This window comes from Stegastes partitus, unplaced genomic scaffold, assembly GCF_000690725.1.
Source record: "Stegastes partitus isolate 25-593 unplaced genomic scaffold, Stegastes_partitus-1.0.2 Scaffold250, whole genome shotgun sequence".
Classification (NCBI taxonomy): Eukaryota; Metazoa; Chordata; class Actinopteri; family Pomacentridae; genus Stegastes; species Stegastes partitus.
The window spans coordinates 560,364-576,636 of NW_007577981.1; the positions used below are offsets into that span (position 1 = coordinate 560,364).

Consider the following 16,273-nt stretch of genomic DNA (forward strand, 5'->3'; position numbering starts at 1 on the left):
GTGTCAGGTCATGTCTCCCACAGCTTCCCATGGCCACCAGCATGGAGGTGTATGGAAGTCAGTGGATGAGGTAGCAGTGTGTGTGTGTGAGCATAGAGGCGAAAGAGAGAAAACCTCCTCCTTGGTTGGGCTTTCCCAGCCTCCCAGTGCCGAACCTTTGACCCCAAAACACATCGACAGCTGGGCTGGTGACATTGGATCCGTGTTTGGGTTGTCTCTGCTTTGTCCGGCCTGCTACTGTGAGTGTGAAGCCAAGCGAAACTGTGCACTGTGGGAGGGTGTTAAAGCAAAGAGTTGGTGTCTGTGAATGAGAGAAGGAAAAATAAGACACAGCCATGTACAGTATCTCCTGACATATTCATCAACCTTTTGTCTTTGTTTTCGCAGATTTTCCACGCGAACACAGACCCGGCCGAGGTGGTTCTGAACCGCGTCCCGCAGCCAGTTTTGGCCCGGTTTGTTCGCATCCGACCTCAGACCTGGAGGAACGGCATCGCCCTTCGCTTCGAGCTCTACGGATGCCAGATTACAGGTGAGCGTGTGGCACAAGGTTGGATTTTTCAAACCTTTTTTTTGCCAGAATTGCCAGAATCATCCTGCTTTGGATTCATAGAGACAAATTTTCCATGTCTGTCTCCAAAAAAACAACTCCTATACAACTAACTGGCACTTCAATGTCAGTTGTGTTTTGGAGGAAACTGACTGATCACAAATGCATTTCAAGTTAACACACACCAATTATACCTTAGATGAGGCAAGACTTACCACCATGGTGACCCAGAAAATAAAGGAAAAACTTAAAAACATGGTGCGAAAGGTTCATTTTAACCCACACCGTTCTATTTTCCTAAACCTAACCGAGTCATTTTGATGCCTAAACTTAACCAAGCTGCTAACAAGTACTCATTGCTGTGGAAGTGATATTTTTCTGAACCTAATCTTGTAGTTTTGTTGTCTAAACTTAAGTGATTTTAAGTCTAAGAATAATAATCCCACACAAGATGCAAACCAACGTCTCCTGGGTGAAAGTCTTGTTGCTGATTTATGCCTCCACCCTCATCATGCACACTTTTTCACGGGGATAAAATGCATTTGTTGCAATGATGCACTTTTTGGTCAACAGGCAGTTATTTGATTCCCCAGTTTAGTAACTAAGGAGTTTAAAACAGCAGTTCTGCACCTTTCCCATCCCTTCCCTTCCCACCAAGACTAAAAAGACGGTTTGAACGCTAAATATAAATTGCTTTAATAAAAGATCACCCTTAACGACATTTAACTTCCGAAACCATGAAACCCAGGATCACACACATTCATACATACATGTGTATTCAGACTCTCCCACATTCCCACTGCTATCTTTTAAACATAGCAACCCTCAGGCTAATTAAAGGAAACTTTTTTTCTTCTCTTCTTCCCTCCAGAGGCTCCAGCAGTGTCATTACCCTCTCCCGGTGCTCTCCCACTTCTCCTCGCTTTCTGTCTCAGCACCACCCCGTTTTGTTGTTTTTTTTTTTCCCCTCTCATGATTTAAGACACTTCCTTGATGTGTCTTCTTTGCTGCTCCATATTGAGAAGTGATCAATCATTCATGTCTCCCCCGTTCACTCCGACATCAGAAACTGTGATTTATTTCAGCCCCAACAGCTGCTATTGAAATAACTATTAGCTCTTACAGTACAGGTACAACTACACACAGGCAGTTTCTAAATATAGCCCATGACCTCAAAAGCAGGCACGCCTTGTTGCGATGTCCACACACACACACACACACACTCCCTGTGCTTTTTATTCATTATTTACATCTCCTACATTTGCAGTGACATAACAGCATGAAACTTTGATCTGTGTTCTCTTAAACCGTCAGCACAACTAACATCTCCCCCCATCTCCCTTCCTCTCTTCCTCTTCTCCGCTCGTCTCTCACTCCTCCCACTTCCACCCTTTCCCTCTCCCACTGTTTGTCTCCGTAGGCATCTCATCTCTACATTTTGCTCTCCTTTTCCCATCCTCCCCGAGCCGTCATCTCCAGCTCCAAGTCTCTCTCCGGCTTTTTTTTCTTTCCTCTGCCTCCCAGCTCCTTACATTATACCTTTCTTATCCCCTTAATCCTCATTTCTCCCTCTCTCATCCTCCCTCAGCAAGTTATTTTCAATGCTACTCACCCATCCATATCTGAATGAGTTTCATTTCCAAGTGCTTTAACGTGTACATAGAAGTTTCCGGTGAATGTACATTAAAATGCCTGCTGCATAGTGAGCAGACAAGCTATTGTGCAGAATATAAAGAAACAATACCGCAAGCAACCTTAAATGACACTCAAATATTTGCACAAGATGTGAAGTGCAGAGAAGTGTGCCCATTCAGCAGCAGACTTAACATATGCTTTTATCTCACTAATGGCAGCCTAATTGCATATTGAACATGAAGCAGTAGTGCCGCGTTACACATCTCTCGTTTTTTTTTTTCTTCCCTTCCCTCCCTGCTCAGTCGCTCACCTCATCCTTTCCTATTTGCTCCAGTCTAAACTCCTAATGCTTTAGTGGCCAGTAGTGCAATCCTGCGGCGAAGCTTAACAGCTCCCTGGTGGGAATATGTGTAACAGCATAAGTATACGTTGCTCAAACTTCACCATCAAGCCTCCTGAAGTGAAGGTTAAACTAATCTCTGCCCCGCTCTGCTTTCCGCCCCAGATGCTCCGTGTTCAGACCTGCAGGGCCTGCTGTCCGGCCTGCTCCCCGATGCCCAGATCTCAGCATCGTCCAGCAGGGACATGGTGTGGAGTCCTGGGACCGCCCGCCTGGTGGCCAGTCGCTCCGGCTGGTTCCCTGCCCCTGCACAGCCCCTGACCGGAGAGGAGTGGCTGCAGGTACAAGAGGCTTTTAGTTGCATTTATTTTACATTTTGGGTGATAGAAGATAATTATACTTGTTCGTGCTCATAGTTCAGTTTCTTTGAAGGGGGGCTGGTTGAAGTTTTACCTCCAGTGGTTGACAGTCGACAAGAAGAAGCAGACGTAAGCTACGCAATGAACAACTGTAGACCTGATCAGCAACAAGACATATTTTAGTGACCTAAAAATGCCCAGCTTACAAAACTTCCATTAGTTTTAGAGTATTTTACCTGATGCAGTTAATACGACTCTCTGCAAAGTCACCAGACTCCACTGACAAAAACAGGGATTTTACATCACAGCAAACAGGACTTTATATTCTGTTATTGTGTGACTCTGTGCTACGTGTTGGTGCCAAACTTACATTTAAAGTCACCCAGTAACACAAACTGAACAATCAAGGCCACTGTAGACCAACAACTCTTGTTTTGTATTCAGTAAAATGACTGTTTTTGTGAACCTAGTCTGGTGGGTTTTATGAGAGCACAGACTGACATACTGTAAAACCATACTTCCCAGTCATAAAGTGTTGCCTGAATTTTAAAAGTACACTTAGTGATATTGATTTTTGTAGCTGGGCCTTTCTTAGGTTTCTAAACTATATTTTGCTGCTGACCTCATCTAAAGCAGTTCATTGTTTAGCTTCCATGCTGATCCTCCCGTCTGCTTCCATCATCTCCCGTTGATAATACACTTATTATACCATGACTATAAATAAGTACCTCATACAACCACACTTCAAAGAATCCAGACTATCTCTTTAAAGAAGTATTTTAACATGAATGAATCATATATGTAAGTGCAGGGTTGTTGCTTTCACAGTGAAAATGTTTGTATATGCAACAAGTAGCACCTTTAAATTCTGTCTTTGGCGTGCTGCCATTCCAAAGACAAACGGGCTTAAATAATGAGCACATGCATCAAATGCATTAATCACCATCCATTAATCCAAATCTGACCTGCACAGGTGGACCTCGCTGTGCCCAAGACGGTGCGTGGCGTCATCACCCAGGGAGCGAGAGGAGGAGACGCAGCGAGCGGAGCCACCACCGATAACCGGGCGTTTGTTCGGAAGTACAAAGTCGCGTACAGCCTGAATGGAAAAGAGTGGAATTTTATCATGGACAGCAAGACCAGCCTGCCCAAGGTTGGTGAGGGAGGGAGGAAGGCAGATGGGGAAACTGATGCTCTTGTGTAAGACAAGTTCAATAGCAGTTGTGTGTTTTTTTTGTGCAGATTTTCGAGGGCAACACACACTACGACACCCCGGAGCTCCGTCACTTTGAGGAGACTGTGGCCCAGTACATCAGGATCTATCCAGAGAGATGGTCACCAGCAGGAATTGGGATGAGAGTGGAGATACTGGGCTGTGACCTTCCAGGTAGGACATTCTGCTGTTGCTTCTGTGACAGGGAATCACTTTATATATGATAATTCGCCGCATACAGTATTCCAGGCTGAATTATTTGCCCCACGCTGTAATGAACTCAAGTGGTCTAACAGGACTGAATGGACCTTGAGGAAGGTGGCTCGATGGAAGAGTGAGGCTCGCATTAGATATGTATGAGAGTCATTAGAGCCTGCCAGAGGTGAAAAGAAACACCCAGTGTTTGCTGAGAAAGGGGAAAGTGACCGCACGGCGAAAACTTGACCCTGGAAAAGTTCCGATTTCGATTCAGTTCTGATATTGTTTCACCTGGAGGATTGGAGGCGAACTCTCCGTAAGCTTCTCTTATCATCAGCAGGGAGTGGACAGGGTTTGGTTTAAAGGAATGCATCCCCAGAGCAATGGAGAGCACTGGTTTGTTCACTTTCCAGCGTGGTCTGTTACCCAGATGTGCTGCAGTGCTGCAGCCACACACACACATTCAGCGTCACTCACACACATATGGACGATCACTGTTTATCACTCCCTCTGTGCCTGAACAGGATGGCTGGACTGTATAGCTCAACATGCTCACATATAAGCACAGACCCACATTTACCGAAGAAGCCACAGAATAAGAGGCATGTATGTTCTCCGGGCTCATGACATTCACACGCCCACACACACCAGAGTGCAACTACAAAATGCAAGTCAGGCTATGCCCTCATTAAGGTGATTTATGTGTGTGTTTGTGTCTTTGCATAAGGGCTGATATGAAATATTAAGAACATGACATTGTCATTATCACCTTTACCACGTGTCAGCACAGTGTACGCGCACTTTAATGCAAGATTAAACACATGTAGTGTAATATAATGTGAGCGCATCCACTTCTGTGTATTTCTGTGTCGAAAAAATATGAAGTAATAGAATGCAATAGTCTCGTTTATGAAGGCTGCTTAGGTTTGCTGCTCTCCTCACCTGGTCTCTGGCATTTTTATTTCCCCCTAGATCTGTTGCGAAACACAGGAAACAATGTGTTTTACATTAACTGCTGATTGACGAGTGACCTGTGGAAAGCGCACCGCAGAAAGGCGTTCCAAAAAAACCAACCGCAAAGATGGCAACAAAATGAAAGAGATTAGCACATTTTCCAGAGAGGAGTTGTGGGAGAATGTGGCACAGAAAACTGTGAGGGGTCACATATTGTTCACAGACCAACAAAGCTCAGCAGGACTAGTGGACTACTGCTGACATGCTGTAAATCATTCACTTCCCCTTCCACTCAGACTATTTTCTCTCTCGGTTCTGTCTCCGCTGATGCCTTCAGTGTTCTCGTTTCTATGATTTAGGCTGATGAAATGGATATATTTTTACCCCAAATCTTTCCTAATGCAGTTTGAACACAGCAGCAGCTACTACAGAGAAGCAGAATAAGGACTCTCTCTCTCTCCCCCGGTTCCTGCACATGGTTTGCAGTTCTTTCTTTTCCCTGCCCGAGGCCCAGTGCGTGGGTCTGTAAATGTTTTTGTTCTTTTTTGGTAACCATGCCTCCTCTCTTTTCCTCTCCTCCTCCTCCCCTCCTCCTCCTCCTCCTTCTCCTCTGTTACTCATCACTCGCACCTCTTTTCCATGCTCGCTGCTGTTGGTCCTGACTCCTTCTGTTTCCCCCTGTTCCTGCACAGCTGTCTCGCACACAGAGCCGCTACAGTGACAGTTTTTTTTTTTTCTCTTCTACTCAACGTACTCCCAGAATGAAAAATTTATGAGCGCAGGAAGGAAATTTTAGAGATCTGTGAGAAATATAGATCGTCTCTTCACCTCTTCCAGGTAGAATCATTTTAATATGGGAGCACTGAGTAGTGGAGCTTACACATGCACACCAATAATTTAAAGCTTTCAAAATCCCAGTAAATAGAGAAACGCTCATTTTAACGGTCATCAGTTTACTGCTTTATTTATGTTTGTGTGGATACTTTGTCACCACATCCCTGAAAAAGAAAATTGCTTAAATGGATTGTTTCAGTTTGTAACATGCAACTGAATTAAGTTAAATTAAGTTAACAAGTAATATTAATGCCACAAGTTGAAGTCATCCACTTAAATCACCTGATTCCTCTTAAATGAACAGCCTGCATTCCTGCAGCTTAAATTTAGGGAGAAGTTTCTGTTTTTTCCAACTTTGCATTACCCAAAACGTAAAGCATGATTTTTGTCATTTAAGTTACTGTAATCCTACTCAAAAAAAAAAGGCAGTTTAGTTGCACCAGAAAAATCAGAAGAAACATGAACATCAGACACCCAACGCTAAAGTCTAGTAAACCTCATTTAAAGGGACTGAGTGTAATTTCGAGTTGAATCCAGGAAAGTAAACTGCCATCACTAAACCAGAAAGCTAAATGAGATGAGAACCGCGGCTCAAATCCACTTTCTGCAGTGCATGTGTGTGTTTGGACATAAATCTGTTTACACAGTCACACTATGGGGATCTGTCACCCAAATTCCCATTTTGTACATGATTAAATTTTAAGGTGAAGACTTGGTTCAGGGTTCGTCGTCACAGTTTCGTCTGTGTGTGTGTGGATGAACCTTGATCTGAGCACTTAACCCCACCCTGGAGAACGTCAAACAATGGCGTCTTTCCCTTCGTCTTCTTTTGGGCTCTGTGTACGCATCCATTTATCAGTGTGTGTGTGTGTGTGTGTGTGTGTGTGTGTGTACCTAGGACTGCCAGGGAGAGATTTACAGAAAGGCTTTCTACATAATTGAAGATTTTTTTTTTTCTCTTCTCTGACATATTGCTGAGTCAGATTCTTTAGGAGTGAGCAATGTCTTTTATGCAGGGAGGGTTGGCCGTCGCCGCGCTGTGTGTTTGTGTGCGTTTTTGGTGTCTGTTAAAAAAAAAATAAAAAAAACAAGCCTGAAAAATTATTTATCTGCGCTAGATGCATACGTGTGGTGCACATCTCCATTATCTGTGTCAGCCGTTCCCCTGGGTCCTCTTCTAAGTGTTGGTGTCTCATCCCGCGCATGATGATGATGACTTGCATCATCACCTGCAGCAGTAGGCGCATTATGTAAGACAACACTCTGCTGCAGAGGGACTTTTCCTGCATTGCAAGGCGCTCCGATGCGCATGTACAGTAGAAGCACCCGTGCACCCTCAGACATGCTCGCACAGCTCTGTGACATCGTCCTCACGCACCTCAAGGACAGGGCTCAGGGCAAGGTAGGCAGGTCACATACATTAACACACATTCTCTCTCCGTGTCACATACACACCCACACAAAACGCACGAGTCAGTCCCATTCCCATTGCCCCCGACACTCCTGTCACACCCTGGAAAGGTCAGCACATTTACACTGTGACAAGGCCTGACCTTTTAAAGCATAGAGTGCTCAGGAGCTGGCTAGAATCTTAATGGACTCGGCTGTGTGTTTCTGTGTTTATGTGTGTTTAGTCGGGGTGCACCGGCGCCCAGGTAATGCGCGAGGTTTATTTTAACACCCGGTCCCAAGACTTAACTAGAGGACTCAAAAGGTTAGGTTGGAATAAAAAACGGCAAACACAAAACGCAAACAAGAGGAGAGAACACAAGAGACGGAAAGAAGGTGCGTTAGGAAGCCAGGAGGAAGAGAGGTTTGAAGAAGAGGGCTGCTTTTCTTGCTTTACCTTCCCAGTGGGCCAGCAGCGATAAGAGTCTCATTAGGTAGTTAATGACTGGCATAAAGGACGTGACATTAACACTGGGTTAATGTCAGAAGCCGTCGCCAGCTGTGGCCGGGCCTTTCATCTGTGCCATTTCTCCAGCTGGGGCGCCGTTGCGCTCATTTCCACAGGAAGTTCTTTAAAGCAGATCAATTGTGTATCGTGTTGTGTTTGTTGCCCGTATTGCTTTTTACAGTCTTTTAATGAGAACGAGACAGAAAGAGGAAATTCACCAGCAGTAGTGCCATCAACAGGCATCGCGAGTCCATGAATCTCTTCTCTTTTTTATATGTTTGTGTGCTGATCGTGTTTCCTTTTCAAGTGGTGAAATCTGTCTCACATGAGATCATGAGACATCCAAGCCTCGGAGTTGTTTGTATAGGCTTCAGTGAGACAAAACAGGGAAAGCTGACAAAAGGGATATGAAGTCTAATGCGCTGAGGAATGCGCTTACTCATTTTAGTGGTAATTAATGTCAAACGAGTGCAATATGTTTGAATCTAGTTAAGCGAAAGTGACAAAAAAAAAAAATCACGTCGCTGTGTAAATGTGTTGTTAATGACTTTGTGTGATGCTTAAACAGACAGAATCTGAAACCGGCTCTCACAGTTTGTTCTCATGATAAATCTGGATCGACGCTCAAGACCGAAACTTATGTGTACACTCCCATAACACGAGGAATGACCCATCTGCTCCTAATAACACGCTGCTTTCTCCCACTTCGCATTCCATCTGCAGCCTGCTCAACATGTGTGTGTGTGTTTGCGCACCAATGTGTTTTAATGAGCGCAGCCAATTTCTTGCCCTTTGTGTGTTGTCTTTTGTGATGTATGCGGCTTTCGATGGATGTTAATAGCAGACCAAAATCATACTTTTTCACTTTGTGTTTGTTCGCCCGAGCGCGTGTGAGTTATGGAGTGAGGGAGACACACACACACACACACACACAGAGACTCACACATGCACAACACAGCAGAGTGGGAGATGGACTGTGTGAGCCGTGCAGCCTCCCTGACAGCCAGTGAGTGGTCTCAGAGTGCGATCATCCTGTCCAAGGTCGAGGGGAGTTTGTTAGACACATCCATCCATCAGCCTCAGCGCCAGGAGTTGTAGATATGTGTGTGTGTGTGTGTGATTTTTGCATCTGTGTGTGTATTAGCATGCGTGCCCGTGTGTCTGCATGTTTGAGCCAGTGTATGTGTTGGACAGATACTGACGCCGAAGCTCCCAGACACAACATGACAGGGGCCCTCTTGGGTGAACCGGGGGCCTCCTGCGCCTCCCTCCGACTGACTCTGACAGGAGACAAGACATAGTTAGTTTTGGACAGTGAGCTCACACTCTCAGTTGCAGCATGTGCTTTAATTTTTACCATAATAGGACACTTGACGATGCTGTTTGTGAGCTGATTTGCGGTTTGGAAATCATGACAAAACAGCAGAAAAACTCCCAATGTCAAGTTTAAAAATGTGCTTCCACTGCTTGTACAGTGAACCGCAGTTGTTTGGGTGTTACAGAAATTGACCCAGTCGAAGAAATGCTGCCATGACTCTTATTAGATTAAATAATAAAACGAGCACTTTGCTGGGTTGTTGGTGTGTTTACTCCACTGCAGTGGGGAGAGAGGCAGGATTTGTTCAGCACCCATTTTTGTGTCTCTGCCAGACAAGAACAAGAATGACAGCTTATTAAAACAAGACAGTGAAGGCAAAACTATTTCCTATTGGGTCATCGTAGATAGTTTTTGTAAGTTTAAATGTGCACAATTCTTCTTAGCCATGTCAGAAAGTCCTATATTTCTTCAACATAACAGCTTCCTAGACATGAGTAGGCATCTTCTTAAGGTCAATGTTATATTCCATAAGTTCACTAAGTAGCATCTTCAGACTGAAACGCTATACCTTAGGAGGCCACGAGTCCCTATTTCTGATGCATCCCACATTACTAAAACCAGCATTCAGCTTGTAGCCTCAAATAAGCATTTTGTTGCTCTGAAAATTTGAAAACATATAAGCAATTAATTTCTACCAGATGGCGAACACATAATAAATGACAACATCAGAGCTTCCAATTGATTTTACTTTCACAACCCCCCCAAAAAATGAGTTTTTGTGTGTTTTTCTATAAAATTAACAAACTCTTCTTTAACATTTGGACAGAGCCAGGCTAGCCATGTCCAGTCTTCTTTCCCAGTTATCATAACTGTCTTCCCTCCCTGTCTTAACCACTGGAGTATAGGCAGAAGTGGAAAGTTACCAATAAGGACACTATACCTCATTTCTCTCTGGCTCTTTGTGCCTTTGTGAACTTATAATTTCCACTCTCACATCTGTGTTTCCTTTCTGTATTTCCTGATCCTCCCTAATGTACGGAAAAATGTCCACATAAAAGATCTGTTAAACAGACATTGCAGTGTCCTCTTAAGTCCATCTCTGGTTGGAGATATACCACCCAAAACAAATCGTCTTATGCTTAGATTTTGTCTCTGTCAAGCTAATGCTTTCTGGAAGATGTTATTCTACACTGTTGCTTTCTCTGGAGCTGCAGCTTGAGCACACCAGCTCATCGACAGCTCTGCTTAAACTCTGTAAAAGCTCTCGATGCTACAGGATTGGATTCTTTTGTTTATGTTGAAACCCGTCAAGTCTCATGCAATGTTTTTAAAACTGTTTGAAGGTGGAAATATTATGATATTGTGATTTATTCAATCATATAAAGAAATCATATTGAAATGTTCACAAGGTCAAAGAATGGATTTCCTAATGTCTGACGATTGTTTTATGAGCCGCCCTTTGACCCTGAATTGTGTTTGTTTCTGCAGAAACCACAACACCGGCAGACACAGTCACACCAACTCTTCCAGCTGACATTGAAACCACCACAGTCCCCCTTACAACTACAGGTGAGACAAGGCACCAAAGTGTTTTACGTGCAAGCATAAGAAATGGTGGATTAATTGTGGTATTGGGAAGATGAAAGAGTTTTATTATGCAGAGCAGCTGTGAATGCTTCTGTATGTGAAATGACAGTGATTTCTCAGACCTCTCTAACCTTTGACACGCTGTTTTTTTTTTTTTCCTTTCTCGCTGCTCCTCCACCTCTACAGCATCCACCGCCCCTCCATCAGACAGTGTGTGTGACTTTGACCATGGCCTGTGTGGGTGGACGCACGACCCCAACGCCCCACTCTTCTGGTCCCTGCACAGCCACGGTGAGTCTCCTCGACTGTAATGCGAAGACTGACTCACGCGCCGACTGGTTTGCAGAATGACTCAGATTTGCTTCGGGGAGGTTCACTTTTTCTCTCTGTAACAGGCGTTTGATGGATCTGCAGCAGGTTTTTTGGAACTGTTTAAAATTTGTCTAACATTTCGGTCTGGGGCCAATTTGCAAAACAAAGCAGCTCAGGTTGGGCATCTCAAATTTGATTTTGGTGTTTGATGGGCTTCTGTGTCAGCCTCTGTCAACTGGGAGCTTTTATGTATGCAGCTGCAAGGGGAATTTTATTTGGGTGCAGAAAATTGCACGAGCACAAACGCATTCAGTTTATTTTATCAACTTCAGTGGGTCTAGACGAGACAGTGTTTTCTCTAATTAAATGGAGTCATTCTCCCTCTGAGTCTTCATTGAGTCCTTCTTCAATTTGATTAAAATAATTTCTTAAATTGAAACCAGTCTAATTTAGCCGCAGCATTGTCTGCCAGCCACACGGCTCTTTCCGAGTGAATGAGAATGAAAATGAATCGACGGAATCGCAGGGAAACAGACACCACCGCTGTGTCAAGCACATACAGCCTCACATGTGACACATGTGACATCCAGCAGCTCGCCGCTCCCTCGCCTCCGAGTGTCAGAATCAAGTGTCTGCAGGAAGGGGTTAAGACCCAGTAGCTCCAATTAAGTTCAGAGCAGGAGATTCCAGAGATGAGCAGTTATTCCCTGCTGTCCTTTACTGCCCCTCCATTACCTCCGGCACATCCCAGATGATGCTTTGTAGACTTCCATCTACTTAGACATTCCTTGAAGAAATTATTCATTTTCTCTTCATATGTACCCACGGATCACAAGTGCGGCTTTTGGCATGTTATTAAAAGCTATATACGACGTATCCTGCTGGGTTTAGGCAGGGCTTTTTATAGCACTGTTTGGAATTTAACATAGGCTGGGTAAAGGATTGTTATCCCAACCTTGTTTTAAAATTCATTGGTTTTTAGCAAGTCTGCATGAAAGATTCAGCGTTTCTGCAGCTGGAGAGAATTAAACAGGAGGTTCAGCGTGGCCTCCCCCTTTTTCTTTTTTTTTTTCCTCAAATTTGTGATGTCACCTGGGTCATGTTCAGCAGGACAACAGATCTCGCGGCAAAGCAGGAAATGTTCCTGAAGCGTGACCTATTTAGGTCATAACCGTCTTTGACAGGGGGGCTTCAAAGCAGCTTCTTTCATCAGGGGCCGCTTGGAAAAGGGCTGCTTAGATTAGCCAGGTTGTGGCTTTTATGTATGAAGTATCATTTCCAGCCATTTTGACACGCCACACAAAGCCTTTGATTTCCACGCAGATGTCAAAGGTCAGAAATCCCAGCCCAGCACAGGATCATTATTTCACCACTATCGAATCACTTTTTAATCCTCTATGGGATTCCCTTTTTTCCCATGTTACCCCGAAACCACAAACTCCTCACCTCTTCACCTCACACATGAAACCAGTAATAAAGCACAGAAATGAGAATTAGCCGCCATATTCTGCTATATTATTTGCCTTAATATAGTAGGCTAGTGAAAAAAAGCGCGATAACGAGACTTCACAGATTGAATCACTGTTTGCTTCCCGCTGCAGGAGACCACTGTGAAATAGATTAATAATGCTCTGTTGTGCTGTGTGTTGCGAGGCGGTCTCGATTATGAGCTGTCTGGCGAACAAGAGGCACAACAATGGAGGGGGGGTGTTGTGCAAGAGCTTCAAGACAAGGCATGGAATAAGTGTTTAGTGCACACATTAAAATGAGTAATAACGCCCAAAAAGGCCTAAATATGAATCAATTGCACACATAGTGCATGCAAACCCCCTCCAAAAAAAAATAACTGTCATGTGCAGCACACACATTTATACCGAGGCTGCAAAGGGCCAAGGGACACACTGTCACACACACTGTCTGAAGTGTCGACTCTGGGCGTATGGCGGGCAGAGGGGAGCTGTCAACTCGGAGGAAGATTTGTCCCTCCAGATACTGCTTGTGAGATACGCTGGAAAGACCACACGCAGGAAAAGGTTATCAGTTCAGTCACTCAATAACCTGGCCGCACTAAAAAAAAACGGGCCGGATGCTACTGTAAACACCAATCTTGTGATATGACTGAAAGAAAACTGATGGATTCTGTAATTTCTCATTCTCGAGGTACTTTTTCTGGCCCGTAGAAGAAAAAAAAGTGCACGTCATTGCTATGAGACGCACACACAGTTGTTCACGATAAAGCAGGTGATTTAATCTGCAGATTGTTGATACTGGACATTTTCCCACAGGGCCCACTTAAGAAATTCTTCACCAGACGCCTCACTGAGTCACTCTCTCACACATACAAGGGCATACACATGCAATTTCTTCTTTTTTTTTTCTCACACACACACACACAGTTTCATGCATACAGTACTTACTCTCCCACAATGGAATTCATGTCGGTATCCAATTTGCAAACTAAACATCCTCTGGTGTAAACAAACGGAGTGGCACGCATTTTGTTGGACTTTTCCGTTGTTTAAGTCATCTACCTGGAAGGGAATGGAGAGAAATAGGCCCCGAGGGTCTTGGCTGGAGTTCTGGTTGCACTCAATGTGCCAACGACGCTCTCACCGGACCTATTCTTCTGCATGTTTATATTTGTCATATCCCTATTGTTTAGCGCGACTATTGTGCATTGGCGATCCCATTCCTGTTAGCGACTGGTGATTAGTGTCTTTTTTGTTTAAGAGTCATGTTGGAAACGTCCAACTGTGTGAAAAAACATGAACGCCCGTGGATATATGAGTCCTGCTCCAGTGTGTGCCTCCGGTCGTGATTTATGGGGATAATCGTGTGACCGAATGCACGCATGCTTAGTGTATGTTGCTCCATTTGCGCCGCACAAACTCGTCTCAGCAGCATCCATTTACAGTGGATATCAAAAGGCTACACAGCCCTTCAAATTTCCTCGTTTTTATTGCCTCGAGGGCTGAAATGAAAACCCATTAAATCAGACTTTTTCTTCACTTTCATTTGACTGCAGTAACCAGCAAACTCAAGGTTAAAACATGGCTACGCTCATTTTTTTGGAAATGTGTTAAAAATACAAAAACAGGTTTTATGTTGCGGCTGTAAAATATCTCATTCAGCAGTTTTTTTTGTTTTTTTTTTTAAGGTTTTTCACTTTATTCTATATTTTCCAGAGTTTATATGATCAGGATTTGAAAAGAAGCCCCTTTCCTCACCTGTCATTTACAAGCGTCTTGGGTGAAGCGCAGGTGTAAAACCCATCCAGAGATTCATTGAGTATGCACTGAGATCAGATTGCTAAATTAGGAGCTGGTCTGGGCCACACATGGCTGCATTCTTTCAGCAGTGTGTACGTGACTGCGTCCTTGGCCACACTGAAGGACCAACTGACTTCCTCTGCATAAGGAGAAGCTCATACTTGAAGCTTTGGAAAACATTTATTAGACCACTGCGACCTCTGTTCTCTGCCTCTTCTTTTGCGGTTCTCGGTGGAGCTGCGCTTCCTTCTTATAACGAAAAGCTGTTTTGCTGATTCCAGGCTGGTTAGCAGTGGAGCTCTTGCGTTTCTTCTTTCAGACATTGTCGACTGATATTTTAATTTTGATAATGTGGTGAGTTTACTTATACAAATAATGGTGACTCAAAAAAATATTGTGGCCAACCCCTTTGAGTTTTGTATTTTTTTACAGTTTTAAAAAATCATATTTAAACATCATATAGAGATTTTGTAAAGAAAGCAACAGGTGGTCTGAGAATTATTTCCAAAACTGTATTTGCAATTGCATCATATTAAAGTGTGACAACAGGCAGACACAACATATAAAATGGTCATTGTTTATCATTTTAATATCCTGCAGATTTTGCACCTAATTTAATATTTGCAAACAGAAATAAAGTAGATGTTTCACTGGATACAGAGCAGAAGATCTGATCACAAGGGGTCCCATTTACATATAATAACACATGTTCTCTATTTTTAAAGCCCAGGATTTGAAAAAGTATCTGACTTTTTACACACACTTATTCAGATCATCTCATCTCAACATGTCTCCCTCCCCTCCAGAGCCCAACAGCTACCTGTACATGGACGCGAGCCTGAAGACGGAGCAGCAGCAAGCCCGACTCGTGAGCCCCGTGGTGGCCGCCGACACCGGGCCCCTCTGCCTCCTCTTCTCGTACCAGATATGGGGGGAGGCTCAGGGCCACCTGAAGGTCCTGGTGCGGGACGGCCACAACGAAGAGACGGTGCTGTGGACACTAAAAGACGATCAGGGCCCCGTGTGGAAGGAGGGTCGCACCATCCTGCCCCGCTCCCCTAAAGACTTCCAGGTAGTAATAAAACCGCTTATATCTAAGTATATCTGCTTGATAAATAGCTTTATTGTGTCACCCCAGGAGGAGAAACACATTTTATCAGAGTAGTTTAGAGAGATGCACTCATTTTAGAGAATATAAAGGCATCAGTTTTCACCTCTGTGTCACCTTAGGCCAGGTTTGACTTCAAAAGGGGATCGAGTGCGCCACATTGTCTCTACTGGCTGCATGATTGTTTGGGGGTTTGCGGTGTATTTGTCAGAGACATCACAAGCAGTTAATGTTCTCATAAAATAGTCAGTTGGAGATGCTTGCAGAGAACAAGGGGATGATTGCAAGTGTTGAGTGCAACTTTGAAATCACAGGCACCATATTAAGTTTTTATCCTCTTTTCTCCTCCTCCTTCCTCATGCTTGTCCCAATTTGCCTCCACCCTCCTGCTCCCCTCTTGGCTTCATCCTGTCTCCCCCCCTTCCTCGCTTCTTTTTCAACTTTTCCCTCCTCCTCCTCTTCCTCTTCCTCCTCTGTTTTGGCTGTGCTAGGTTGTGATGGAGGGTTTCTTTGTGCACGGCACCAGAGGACACATCTGGATAGACAACATCCACATGAGCTCGAGTTCCCCGCTGAAAGAATGTACACGTAAGTCTCACACACACGCACACAAGCCGCCCAGGAAAATACTGAAAAACTGAGCAAACACACCTCCATTTGACCCAGCAGCGCCCTCTCATCCTCTGTCAACACAGGCAT

The 16,273-nt window shown here is 44.2% G+C and overlaps 1 protein-coding gene across 3 annotated transcripts in view; it reads left to right on the forward strand.

The window, feature by feature from the left end:
* LOC103357368 (neuropilin-2-like) overlaps nucleotides 1-16,273 on the forward strand; it is a 65,600-nt gene that overhangs the window by 39,508 nt on the left and 9,819 nt on the right. For all 3 annotated transcript variants that reach the window (XM_008281910.1, XM_008281911.1, XM_008281912.1), the window contains exons 8-15: nucleotides 388-532; nucleotides 2,691-2,866; nucleotides 3,858-4,037; nucleotides 4,127-4,271; nucleotides 10,787-10,867; nucleotides 11,072-11,176; nucleotides 15,273-15,538; nucleotides 16,066-16,162. In XM_008281910.1, coding sequence (XP_008280132.1) covers nucleotides 388-532; nucleotides 2,691-2,866; nucleotides 3,858-4,037; nucleotides 4,127-4,271; nucleotides 10,787-10,867; nucleotides 11,072-11,176; nucleotides 15,273-15,538; nucleotides 16,066-16,162 — 1,195 coding nt within the window. The remainder of the gene's footprint in view (nucleotides 1-387; nucleotides 533-2,690; nucleotides 2,867-3,857; nucleotides 4,038-4,126; nucleotides 4,272-10,786; nucleotides 10,868-11,071; nucleotides 11,177-15,272; nucleotides 15,539-16,065; nucleotides 16,163-16,273) is intronic.